Here is a 13,263-nt window from a genome sequence, read left to right as displayed (position 1 = left end):
GGCCCGGAAGAGCGGCGCGGGGCGGGGCCCGCACCGGGGAGCTGGGGCGGGGAACCGGGAGGGGGCGTGGCTTTTGGTGGAGGGGGCGTGGTCTATCTGGGTGGGTGTGGTCTGCTCGGAGGGGGCGTGGTCTGGCCGGAGGGGCGGTGTCTGCTCGGGTGGGGCGTTGTCGGACTGGAGGGGGCGTGGTCTAAGCGCAGGGGGCGTGGTCTAAACGCACGGGGCGTGGCCCGCACAGGGCCGCCTGGTCTACCCGGAGTCCACGGTGGCCATGCCCCGCCGGGGGGTGGTCCCCCGAGGGGGCGGTCGGGGGTGGCCTGGGCAAGGCGCTGCGGCTGGGGGTGGTGCATAAAGGGGGCTGCAGGACAGCTGGGGGGGAATCTGTGCCCAGGGGTGGTGGTAGGACAAAGGGGAATGGCTTTAAAATAAAAGAGGGGAGATTTGGGTTAGATATTTGGAAGAAAATCTTTATTTTAAGGGTGGTGAGGACCTGGCACAGAGGAGCCGTGGCTGCCCCATCCCTGGCAGTGCTCAAGGCCAGGCTGCATGGGGCTGGGGGCAGCCTGGGCTGGGGGGAGGTGTCCCTGCCCATGGCAGGGGGGCAGAATTGGGTGGGTTTTAGGGTCCCTCCCAACCCAACCTGTGCTGGGACCCCACGGTTTGCAGTTGTACCCCTGGAGCCCTATCATCCTTACGGTTCCCCTCCCTGTAGAACAAGGGGCAGCGGAGGGGCAGCAGTGCGGTGCCGGGCCCCGGGGGGGTCGGCTGGCGGCCTTGGTGCTGCCATCACCGGGAACAGCCACAGCGCCTGGCAGAAATGAGTTCGGAGGTGAAGGAGGAGCCGTGGGAGGGGTGTAAATGGTTGAACGGGCCGGCACGGTGCAGGAGGCTGGAATGGGGAAAAGTGCTGGGTGTGAAAGGGCTCTTTGTGCCGGAGGGACGCTGGGGACGCGCCCTGATAGGGAGGCCTGTTTGCAGGGCAGGGTGCCGTGGTGGCTTTGCCCTCTTGTGCCTCTTACAGACAGACAAATCCCCTCCAGGGGGCTGCTCTGACCAAACACCAGCTCCACACAGCGACCTGCTGCGGGGAAAGACCTGAGGAGAAACCCCAACCCTCCTGCACGTCCTGGGATGTGACAGCCCAGAGGGAGAATGAGCAGCGAGGGCAGCCCTTTGAAGCTCAGCTTCAGTCTGCAGAGCTCCAAATCGTGATTTGGGGGCCAGGAGGAGGGCAGGAGGCCAGAAGCACCTGGGCAGGAAAGAGCTGCCAGCTCTCCATCCTCTCCCGAGCCGAAGGGCAGCAGCAAATAAAGGGAAGCGGTCAGGGAAAGCTCGCCCTGTCACTCGATGGGGTGACGGCCTGGCCCAGCGAGGGGTCAGCACAAATTAATGTTTCCTGGCTGCCTGAGGCTGTGCTGCCAGGGGGATATCCGCAGGGCTCCATGCAAGCCGTGGAGGGGCCTGGAGCAGAGGGCAGGGCTAGATCACAGCTCCGGGCATCCCCAGGGAGCCCATCCCTGTTTGGTGAGAGCGGCGAGGCACATCCTGCCACCCTCCTCTTTGTGCTGGAGAAAACACAGCAGAGCAGGAGGGAACTTCCCGAGCGTGCTGGGAGTTGGTGGCCTGCCATGATAGCGTCTGTGGGTTTGTACAGCTGTCCCTCGGGCGGCTGGTAGGAGAGAACGCAGCGAGGTGAGCAGCTCCAGGCCTGGAGAAGATCCCGGTAAGTGTGTACGTGCTCATTTTGGGCTGAGCTTGGGACTTTGAGGTTCCCTGTGCATCCTAAGGAATCACTCTCAGTCCCACCCCAAGGCCAAGGACGTCCTTGTGACTGCTCTACCTGCCCCACAGCAATGCTCCTACAGAGCAGCCCCCCCATCTCCCAGTGCCCGTGCCCCCCCATCCACAAGGACCAAGCGCACCCGTCCTTCTTGTCAAACTGCTTTAATATTTGGACATGAAGACAGGACAGAGCCGTTCGGGCTGTGCACAGACAAGACGCCCCCCGAGCCACGGTGTAAGGCTGCAGGGCTTCCCTTCTCAACGGATGTGTGGATTTGGCCAAGGCGCAGTTCAGCTGATGACATCCTGAGCGTGCCAGTGGGGTGCACGTGTGGGGTATAGGGAAGAGGGGCGGGGGCTCCCCAGGCAGCTCAGAGGTTGTTCAGCTCCAGCAAGGTCTGGTCCAGGACCTGGTGGATGCCCACGTTCTCCTCTTTGGCACTGGCCAGACTCTCTGTGAACACAAGGGACACCCAGCCACGCACACAGCCGGACCCACGCACACCACGCCAGGCACAGACACACGCACACGGGACACGGCTCAGTATGAGCAGCCCCAGCAGCGGCAGGGATGAGCCCACGACCCCCGGGTGGGGGTCAGGCAGCCCCCCCCTCTCTTCAGCTTCTCCATCCTCCCGCTGCACCCTGTAGCCCTCGGCCAGCCCCTCCGTGGTGCGGGTACCACCACCACCACCACCACCGCGGCCCCATCTCTCCCCGTCCTGCCGTCCCCACCAGCATGTGCACGAACCCTTGAGAGAGGAGAAGCTGGTGCCAGCGGCACGAGCCGGGTGCTCCGTGAAGAAGAGGAGTGAGACAGCAGCCCGGGAGGGCGGGCAGAGAGGACAGCAGAGAAGGAGCAGAGATATCGAGGCTGCAGGGACGAGCTCCGACGGGCAGCCCGCTGCCGGGGCGGCCTCCTCCAGTGCTTGCTTGCGGTCGGCATCCCCCTCCCCGTTAAGAGTTGGGGATGGGGGCACCCTGCGGGGACCCCACTCTGAGGGCACCCTCCCTGCGTGGTTTTGGGGTGACGGGAGGGAGGGGGAAGCAGCCACACAAATCTCCAAATCCCTCCCCAGCAGGGCCATGCTGATGCCAGGGGACAGCCACCACCGTGTGGGCATCCCAGGACACGACAAAACCCCTGATCCCTATCTCCAAAAAAAAACAAAAAAAAACAAAAAAAACAACATTGGCTCCCCAAAGGCTCCCTGTCCCCCCCAGCAGGGTGGTTATCCCCATGGGGAGCGGGCAGGGGTTCCCAGCCCCAAACCAGCCTGGCCAAAAGGGGGCAGGGGGGCAGCCGGGGCTGGGTGTGAGGCTGTGCTGGGGCTGGAGCTGCCTTAGCTCAGTTGTTAAGCTCGGTAAGGATGACCCGCAGCTCGTTAGTGAGAACGCGGTTTTTCTCGGCCTCCTGCCGGGAGCGCTCTAGAGAAAACGGAGACGTCAGCGCAGCAAAGGGGAGAGAGAGAGAAAAGAGAGTTAGTGAAAAAGAGACAGTGCTGCCTGCGAGAGCCTTCGCTGGGCACCCCGCTGTGGTGCCACTGGTGGGCGCTGGGGACCAGTGGGGACGGTGGGAGGAGGCAGTCGGCCCCGGGTCCACCAATTCTGGGTTTTGGGGCAGGGTAGGATGGTGAGGGATGAGGATTGGGGACCCATTTAGGGCCAGGAACTGCTGACGAAGAGTAGGGCCAGCCCTGTTGGCACGAGAAGGGGATGGAGGAGACGTCAGGGCTGTCGTGGTGTCCGGGGGTGTGGATGGGGAGCGGACAGGACTGGGTCTAACCCTACTAATTTAGGCCGAAAGAGTGATGGAGAAACGTCTCAGAAGGTGGCAGAAGATGAGGAAAGCTGTGTCCGGGAGCCGGGGGTGGTGGGGGACGTCCCCAGGCTGAGGCACAAAGGGGCTCAGCAGTGGGGGTCCCCACAGCCACCTCCCACCCCCGGCTGCCGGCGAGAGGGAGCAGGCAATGAAGGGGTGAGCGTGGGGAGCCAGAGCAGCATGAAGAAAACGAGGGAGAAACCAAGGAGAGAAAACGCTTTATTGAGACCAACTCGGTGACCCGGAGGGACAGAACAGAAAAGAAAAAGTCATGAAATGCAAACTGAAGAGCGATGTGCGAAGGAAGGAGGGGAGCGGGGAGAGGGGAGCAAGGGGAGAAAGGGGGGGAACCGGGGGCTGCCTGCCTGGGGACGGACCCCCCTCATCCCCATGGGGCTGGAGCCCACCTCTCCTCGGAGATGCTGCTTCTCCGGGACGTGTCCCCCCACCCTGGGCACGGCTTTGCTGGGGGGGCGCGGGGTCCCCGGTGCTCGTGCTGCTGGGACGTGGGGGCTGCTCCCCTTTCCCCCAAACACCCCATAGCGCCTTACGCCTTGCTTTCCCCAAAAAGAGGGACACTGCGGGGATCCCCATGGGCCAGGAAGGAAAGAGAGGGGATGGGAAGGGCAGGGGGAGCGGTGGGGGGGCCGGGCAGGCAAGCGGCCGAGCTGGGGAGGGGGAGGATGAAGGTGAGGATGAAGGGGATGGGGGGGGGGAGTGCGGTGCTGGTGCCGGCCGGAGGGGCTCAGAGGGAGGTGATGTCGTTAAGCGCATTGTCCAGCTCCTCGCTGATGGCTTTGTACTTCATCTTCTGTGCATACACTTCGTCTGCAGGCAGTGGGGAGGGGGCAGCAGGGGGGTGGCGGGCGGTGGAGCAGGGAGGGAGCGAGTGGCAGAGAGAGAGAGAGCGGGTGAGCGGGGCATGGGGTGTGCGGGTACGGCATCGGGCACAGGCAGAGTGGATGCGGCCCTATTCCCCTCCCACAGACCCCAAAAAAACCCCACGGCACCCCAGCCTCCCCCCCTACCCACCTCCCTGCACGGGGACCCGGCTCGCCCATGGGGTGCTTTGGCCTCAGCCCGGCCGAGCCCCCCCTAATCAGGGACACGTCCTGTCCCGTTGTCCCCATGACAAAGGGGTCAGGAGGCGGTGGGGATGTTTTTACCTTCCAAATCATCAATGGTTTTCTCCAGCTTCGCCACAGACCGCTCGGCAAACTCTGCCCGGGTCTCCGCCTGCGGGAGAGGATGAGTGTGATGGGGGCGCCCCTAAACCTGCCCCCCAAGCCCACCCCGCACCCCAAAACCGCCCCAAAATCATCTCCTGCACCTGGGCTGCTTGCAGGTGCCGAGCACATTAATTAACCTCCAAGCCTGGGAGGTGAGGGATTATTTTTCCTGCTGCCCTGGGAGCACCCGCGGGGACCCAAAATGAGCCTTACCTCCTTCAGCTTCTCCCCTAGGAGCTTGATTTCCTCCTCGTACTTGTCCTCCTTGGTGGAATACTGCAGGGACACAGAGATACATCCGTGAGCACCGTGGGACACAATCTGTCACCCTTGTCCCCCCCCACACCCAAGGGACCCCGTCCCCCCCAGCCCCAAGCTCTGCGCCCAGCCCCCGCAGCCCCTACCTTGTCGGCCTGGGCCTCCAGGGACTTCAGGTTGTTGGTGACAATTTTCAGCTCCTCCTCTAGGTCACCACATTTACTACATCCCAAGCAAGGCGTGGGGAGAGGGGGGGAAGCAGGGCCGGGGATGGTGGTTGGGGAGGAGAGGAGCGGGGAGCAGGAAGAGCGGGCGCAGGGCAGGAGGAAAGAAAAAGAGAGAAAATAAGATGAGAGAGGAGAAACCTCGGGCAGCAAGGGTGGGAGAGGAGCAGAGCTGCTGGGCACGGGTCCCTTCCTCGTGCCAGCCTGTGTCAGCGCTGCCACCACGCTCCTGCAGCCCTCCGAGGAGGAGGAGGAGGAGGAGGGTGAGGAGGAAGAGGAGGAGAGCGGGCACGGAGGGTTGTGCCCAGCCCGCGGTGATGTAGGGGAAGGCGAGGTGAGGGCTGGCGGCCGAGGCAGAGTGGAAGAGAGGTGGCTGGAGAGCGACAGAGAGAGGGGGGGCTGCCGCACGTCGCCCCGCGCCCCTGCCCCGGTACCTCTTCCTCTGAGGCAATGAGGGATTTGAGGGTCTGGTCCATGGTCCGCAGCTCCTCCTCCAGCTGTCTCACTCGGCTGGGGTGGGAAAGGGGCCAGCAGAGAGCAGGGTCATGGATGTGCTGGGGGGTGCGATCCCTCTGCCTCCCCTCCCACCCCACACACACCTCCCCGTCCCCACGGGGACGCTCGGCCACCCCTGTCCCCACACGGACCCGGCACGGGGGTGGTGTGGGACCCCCCTGGGAGCCCCCCGCTCACCTCTCCGCAACCTCTGCCCTCTCCTCCGAGCGCTCCAGCTCTCCCTCAAGGACGACCAGCTTGCGGGCGACCTGTTGGTGGCATCAGAAAGAAGGTGTCAGCCCCAGAAAGGGGGTGTAAGGCCACAGGGGGTGGCCCCGGGGGGACACCAGGGGACGGGGCACGCACCTCCTCGTATTTGCGGTCGGCCTCCTCTGCTATGTGCTTGGCCTCCTTCAGCTGCATCTCCTGGAGCTCCATCTTCTCCTCGTCCTTCATGGCCCTGTTCTCGATGACCTTCATGCCTCTGAGGGAAGCCAAAGCAAGGAGATTAGGAGATCTCTTCAAGGAGAGATGTTATGGCTGTGGGTCGAGGTGGCTCCTACACATCCTGCCTGCCCCTGCCGTCCTCCAGCCCCAGCACCACGGGGCACTGCCCGGGGACAGCGGCACCCCCTCGGCCACCCCGTGCCGGTGGCACCCCGGGGATGCTTCCGAGCACAATTAAAGCAGCAGAGATGCCCCAAGGCCCTTCTGGGGACACGTCCTGGAGCAAAGAGCTGTGGGCATGGTGCCTCTCAACCAGGCTGGTCCCAAACTCATCCCTCATCCCTCAGGAGCTGCTCTTTGCACCGTGCAGGAATCCCCTCTGCGGAGAGCAGGGGGCTGCTGGTGATGGAGGGTGACCCGACACGACCCCGGCGGTGCCCCCCCCCGTCACACCTCTCGCTCTCATCCGCCGCCTTCTCGGCCTCCTCCAGCTTCTGCAGGGCGGTGGCCAGGCGCTCCTGGGCCCGGTCCAGCTCCTCCTCCACCAGCTGGATGCGGCGGTTCAGAGAGGCCACCTCAGCTTCGGCCTGGGGAGCACAAAAACCCGGGGTCACCGCCCGTCCCCAGTGCGTTTTCAGCAGGAAAATGTGCATTTGCGTGGAGCACCCCTTTGTGCCGTGCTCGCCCAGCTGGGACACGCGTCCCATTTGCCCACCCCGAGCACCTCGCTCGGTGCCACACGGCCCCGGAGGTGGAAGGGGTGCGCTCCATGGGGCAGCACGGGGTTTGGGGTTTGCAGAGCCGTGAGTAAAGGAGGAGGAATGCCCCGTGCAGATTCGCTCCCGAAAAGGAGATGGGAGCCACTTGTGGATTTCCTGTTTACGGAGGCGGCGGCGGAGCCAAGCGGCCGGGACGCCCTCCCCGGCCCCACACCACCGAGCCCCACTGCGCCGTGGGGCCATTTGGGGCCGCCGTGCTGCCCCCCCTACTAATTTACAGCCCGGCACCGGGGGGCAATGGAGCGAGTCGCCCTCGTCAGGCTGGCTCCTGGCCAAGCCTCCTATGGGGCCGGTGGGAGCGGGTCCCATTATTTCCCCTCCCCAACCTCCTCCCCGTTCGTTCCCAGGCTCCCCGCGCGCGGGGCCGTCCGGGAGAGGTGGCCCTGGCCCCCCGCCAGCCCCTCGCCGCCTGGCCCCCGCGCTCTTTCCATTTGCTAAGGCCCTCCTGCTCCGTCACCGCCGGGAAACGCTGCCTCAGCAGCTCCCGGCCCCGCAGGGAGGGGGCTGCTGGAAGGAGAGGGGAGCAGGGATTAGAAAAAAAAAATTAAAAAATAAAAAAAATGGGGCGCAAAGGGATGGGCAGTGCTGAGAGCATCGTGCCTCCTGCTTATTCATGGGCTGGAGCAGGCCTGGCACCGTGCTCCAGCAGCACCCTGGGGACACGGAGCAGGGAGCCAGGCGGGGATGTCCCCATACCCGCCACCACCATCCCCTATAGGTAAGGGATGGCAGCACCTCCGCTGACGCTCCGCATCGCCCCGCAGGGGGCTTTTTTTCCCCGGGGATGACCCCCCCCGAAGTGGGTCAGAGCTGCCCGGATGGGCAGTGGGGAACATGAGCTCGCCGTCAGCGCCTGGCGAGCGGGGAACCCGATCTGCGGCGGCAGGAAGGGGCCGTTTCCTCCGCACACAGCCCCGGGTGACAACAGCCCGGGTACCGCGCCCAGCTCTGCCGCCCCTGATAGCGCTGGGGATGTTACGGGAGCAAAGGGGGGGGGGGGGGGAACAGAGGAAAAAGGAAAAAAAAAAAAAAAAAAAAAAGCACGAAAACACCGCCCAACAACAACAAGAGAAAGCAAAAAAAAAATAAATAAAGCCGCAGCAGGAGCGAGCTGCCGCCTGGAAACGCCGTCCCGCTGCCACGGGGTGGGAATTGCAGCCCAAATTGGTAAATGGGGGGGGTTGTCCCCAACAAGGGACACGATGGGGAGCAGGGGGGCTCTGCTGAGGAGCCGGACACAGAGCCTGGGTGGGGGGCTCTCCGCCGAGCCCCCGAGGAGGGCACCTTTCTCGGGGTCTGCCAGCCCCAGCCCAGCCGAGGCGCTGAGCTGGACGCTCACCGGGGAAGCCGCGGCGAGCCCCACACGGGAGCATCCCTACCAAGGCCCACCTCTGGTGCTGGGGACCCTGCCCAGAGCCCCCCACCCCGTACCCACACCCAGGGGGCTCCCACACACCGGGATGACCACCCCGTGCCCCCCAGCCCCCTGTCCCCCGCGCAGTGAGGATGCCGGTGCTGGGTCCCCCCAGGGCGTGCCATGGGGCACCCGGGGAGCGGCCACTCGTGCCCGTAGCGGGGTGGCCAGCACCCACGGGACCATGCAGCTCTGCTCCCTGGCATCCAGCCCTATGGGGCCAGCGGCGCTGCCCCAGCAGCGGGGGGTCCCTGGGGGGTCCCCGGCCCCAGGAGCCTTACCCGCTCCCGGGCCTGCCGCTCGGCATCGGCCTCCCGCTGCAGGTGCTCGGCGCGCTCCTCCGCCTCGTCGGCCACCTGCTGCAGGCTCTGGATCTTCTTCTTGACAGCGTCGATGGAGCTGATGCCGGCCATGGCCGTGCGGCCGGCGGGGAGCACAGGGAGGCCGCAGCACCGAGCCCTTTGTGGGATCTGCCTGGCTCGGGCAGGAAGCGCTCAGGCGGCGGCCGCTCCCGCCGCCCGCCCTGCCTCCATCCCTTCCTGCTCCTCCTCCTCCTCCTCCTCCTCCTCCTCCTCCTCCTGCTCCTGCTCCTGCTGCTGCTGCCATGGGCAGACCCAGGCCCGCTGCGCTCCCTGGACAGAGCGCGCGGTGCCCCCCGGGTAGGGCGCATGGGTCCCCGTCAGGCTGGGTGCCAGCCCCCTCCCCAAAAAAGCAGATACGTGCCCCCCCCGGACAAAGCAAGTGTCCCCCCAGGCTGGGCAAGATGCACGGTGCCTTCAGAGCAAGGCACGTTGCCCCCCACCCTGGGCAGGGTGTCCCCCAGCAGGGCACATTGACCCCCCCAGGCAGGGTGCACGGCTCCCCACACAGCTAGGGCACAGGGGGGTGCCCCCCAGCATAGGGGACGCAGCCCCCTCCTAAAGCAGGGCACGCAGTGCCCCCCATGGCTCCAGCAGAGAGGCAGAGAGGAGCTTGGAGACAATTTTTTGAGGGGGACAGGGGTCTGGGGGTGCCCTGTGGGCCCCCACGGGCAGGGGAGCAGCGCACACACGGGTGCTCCCCAGCTGCAGAGCCAGGGGAAGGATTTCTGCCCCACAGGCAAGAGGGATGGGGCAGGAGGGCAAAGCCCACTCCGGGGCATCCCCTGGGGTCCCTTGGCACAGGGTGCCCCCGCTGTCTCACCCCTTTGGCATCTGCTCCCCAAGCTGGGACCTGGCCAGCAGCCCCACGGAGACCCCCGGGGCCAGTGCCCCAGGGGAGAGGTCGGTCCCTGGCTCCGTGCCCCCCAGCTCTGTGCCCCCCAGCTCCGTGTTCCCATCTCAGCAGATGCCTTGGTGCATCAGGGGGGCACGGCACGGTGGTTCTCAATCCGCCTAAAGGAGCTCTGGCAGCTCACACCTGCCTCCAGGGACGGATCCGAGCCATTCCCAGGCTGACCCCACTGGCTGCCGCGGGGTCTGGGGCCACCCTAGGGGGGCCAGCACCCGGCCATGCCACTCGGGGTGGGTCCTGCAGCCCGATGTCCCCAGCCAGGTGGCATGGGGGCACATGGCATCGGGCTTGGCCCCTCTCCCAGCCCAGTGCTTGGGCACAGAGAGGTGCACGGGGCACAAATGGGGGGTCCCAGTGGCCAAAGGGCAGTGGGATCAGTGGGATCTGGCAGCAGGGGACAGGCTGTGGGGGCAGGCACCCCGTTCCAGGCTGGGTGCCTCCTGCCCTGGCCCCACCCAGGGATGCAGTCACTTCCCAGCAGCGCCCGTTCCCTCCCACCGGCTCGGGGAATCGCCAAATAAGAGCAAAGTCTCGGCTTGGGAGAGCACCGGGGCGGGAACTTGGGTGAAGCCTCTGGGATCGTGGCCTGGGAACGGCTCAGCCTGCCTTTCCCTGCGCCCGGCGGGTGGCTGGGGACGGGCTGGCCATCGGGGACAAGTGGGGACGGAGGGGCTGCGGGGCATAAACCCTGCTCCGGGCTCGCGTGCTGTCCCTCGTGGGGGACACGGAGGGGATGGGGCCACGGTGGCCTCGTCCAGCTGCTGGGAAGGATCTGGAGCTGCCAACCCCGCGGCTCGGTCCTGCTGCTCCTCGCCGAGTGGGAGCACTTAGCGCTGTCAGCACGTCCCCGTCGGGGACACCTGGGGACTTCCAGGTCTCGCACGTGGCACAGCCTGTCCCCGCGCACGGCACAGCCTCCTGCCCCTTCCCGACACCGCAGCAGGGCTCCTTCACCACGACCCCGCTCCAGACCCTTCCCCCGAGGGGTCAGGGGCTCCCCGTCCCCAAATCTGCCAGGACAGGGCTCTCCTTGCCAAAATCCACAACCTTTCCCTGCTGCTTTGGAGCGCTCTTGGTGCCACCAAGCACCCCTGTGTCCCCTCCATGCCCCACACCAAGCTCGCCTCATCCCACACCGATCCCACCAGTACAGACCAGTACAGAGCCCAGCACAGCCCCCAGCACAGCCCCCCGGGCCAGCCCAGCGTGCCTGCCTCTTGCCAAGATCAACCAGCCCTTCCAGAGGGTTTTCAACGTTTTAACAACTTTGTGTCTGACTTCGGGCAGGCCCAAGGGGTCAGCAAACAGCCCCAGAGCCTTCCTCAGGACAAACTTCCCAAAACTCCTACAGGAGGCAGCCGGGCACAGGGGGACACTGGCACCTCGCTGCCCAGAGCTGGGGGGGGCGCACAGGCTGGGGACACCCCCTCCTCACTCCAGGAGCCTCTCTGGGGACAGGCACCCCTCTGTCCCTTTTGGAAGCACCAGGGATGATGCAAGGCAGGCACTGGTGGGACTGGGGACACTGGGGTGGGTTTCAGGCTCTGTCTCCTCTTTCCCCCTGTCCCCATTTCTCCGCTGCCACCACCTCCTGTGCCCATGGAGGTCGGGGGTCCCTGCGGGGTGGCACTGGGAGGGGGGGGTCCGGTCACTTCTGGGGGCTCTGGGCCACCCTGGGGCCTTTGCTGCCGCTGCTTGTCCCTGCCTGCTGTCCCCTGTCCTTGGCGGCCACCTTGGGGATTTGACGCATCCCCCCCCGTTTGGCTCCACGAACCAGCTGGGATTGAATTTTTGGTTCTCAATCCTGAAAAGCCTGGCCGTGCCCCTGCTGGCCGCGCTCCCGACGGCTCCCTTTTAGCTTCTCCTCCAGTTTCCAGGGTTGGCTTTCATCAGAGAAGGACTGGCCATCAAAAGGAGGGTTTATTTATAGGGTGTCAAATGCCCGGTGTGGCACCGCGGGTCGTTATACCCCGCTCCCGGGCGGCTCTGGGGCCGCGCACAGCTGTCCCGCCCTTCATCCCTGCCGGGCACAAGCCAATTTCAACACCTTCCTAACATCTCCCCGGCGGGATCCATTTCCCAGGAGAAACATCAGTCATGGCCCTAAATAAAACTCTTCCTGGCCTTTCCCTTCCCAGGGTACAGGGCGGCACGTTGGGGGTCCCCCCCACACACACCCCAAGCATCCTATGCAACCAGTGCCCGCAACGTGTGAGAACTTTTCCCATTTCTCCACTCTTTTCCCCTTTTCTACCTCATTTGAGCCACGATGTTCAAGTTTTCCCTACACATACATGGCCGACGCTCACCAGGGATGCTTGTCCCGGTGCGTTTTGGGGCGCTGGGGCTGAGCGGTGCCCCCACACCTGTGGGTACCCCCATGGGACGTGCCCAGCACCCGCTGCCCGTCCCGGTGCCGGCGTGGCGGGGCCGGATCCTGCCACCCTCCCCACCAATATTTCCCATATAAGGCTCCCCTCTTCCTTCGCCCCCCCTCCCCGGGGTCCGGCGCCCGCGCAGGGGAGGGGTTGCCTACGTACGTCCGTGGCTTTCTTCTCCGCCTGCTCCAGCTTCTCCTGGGCCTCCTTGACGGACTCGGAGTACTTCTCCACCTCATCCTCCGTGCCCTTCAGCTTCTTCTGCAGGCCCTGCTGTTCCTCCTCCAGCTGTGGAAGGGACGGGTTATGGGGTGTCAGGGGGGGGGCTGGCACGAGGTTGGCAACCCCAGGGCACCTACCCGTCAGGGGACGGTCGCCCTCATCCCATTGGCATTGTCCTGTCGATTTTGGGGCCACACATCCTCGGGGAGCCACAGGTCCTTGGGGTCGGAGGACCCCTGAGTCCGGAGAGGGCAATGGGGTCCCAATGTGGGGACACCAGCAAGGTCCCCACCTCTTGTGGCTGAGGTGGGAGCACGCTGTCCCCAGGGGCGTCCCTGGCAGAGGGACAAGGGGGTGGCACTAGGGTGTCCCACCAAGACACAAGGAGTTTTGGGGGCGCTGAGGGGCAACAGGGACAACAGGCTGGGACACTGATCCCCAGGGCTGGCCACCCAGTGGGGTGAGGTCCCCAGGGTGGCTGTCCCTAGGGTGGGGGTCCCCAGGGCTGGGTATCCCCAAGGTGGGGGTCCCCAAGGTCGGACACCCGGCGGGGCAAATCCCAAGGGCTGGGGACCCTTAGGGCTGGGATCCACGAGCTGAACACCCATCGGGGCAACATCCCTGGGGCCAAACCCCTTTAGGGTCAGGCTCCCCATCAACTTTTTATTTTTTTGGGGGGGAAGGGGGGGTTCAGTGCGACACCCACCTGCTTGCAGCGGTCCTCCGCCTGCTTCTTGTCCGCCTCCGCCTGCTCGGCTCGGTCGATGGCGTTCTCCTTGTCCAGTTTGAGCATCTGCATCTTCTTCTTGATGGCCTCCATGGTGGCGGTGGCGGTGGCGGTGGCGGTGGCGGGGCACGGAGCACGGGGGGCGGCGGGGCTCGGAGCACCGGGGGCGGCGGCAGCACCGGCACTGAGCCCCCCGCCCCGCCGCGCCGCCTAA

At 65.5% G+C, this 13,263-nt stretch overlaps 1 protein-coding gene across 8 annotated transcripts; it reads right to left on the bottom strand.

Moving 5' to 3' along the window:
* Positions 1-1,939: 1,939 nt before the first annotated feature.
* Positions 1,940-13,247, bottom strand: TPM2 (tropomyosin 2). Of its 8 annotated transcripts, none has more exons than XM_084305315.1 (9): positions 13,029-13,247; positions 12,263-12,388; positions 6,711-6,844; positions 6,177-6,294; positions 6,009-6,079; positions 5,750-5,825; positions 5,047-5,109; positions 4,771-4,840; positions 1,940-2,236 (listed from the first exon to the last, which is right to left on the bottom strand). In XM_084305315.1, the coding sequence occupies exons 1-9, from the start codon at positions 13,140-13,142 to the stop codon at positions 2,154-2,156; spliced, it is 855 nt and encodes a 284-aa protein (XP_084161441.1). In that variant the 5' UTR covers positions 13,143-13,247; the 3' UTR covers positions 1,940-2,153. The 8 variants fall into 8 exon arrangements, with proteins under 8 accessions (XP_084161441.1, XP_084161439.1, XP_084161445.1 ...); XM_084305313.1 differs by lacking the exon at positions 5,750-5,825 and adding an exon at positions 5,238-5,313; XM_084305314.1 differs by lacking the exon at positions 1,940-2,236 and adding an exon at positions 3,806-4,432.
* Positions 13,248-13,263: the final 16 nt, after the last annotated feature.

This window comes from Netta rufina, assembly GCF_964035555.1.
Source record: "Netta rufina genome assembly, chromosome: Z".
NCBI classification, from domain to species: Eukaryota; Metazoa; Chordata; class Aves; order Anseriformes; family Anatidae; genus Netta; species Netta rufina.
This window is presented reverse-complemented; position numbering and strand designations above follow the sequence as displayed.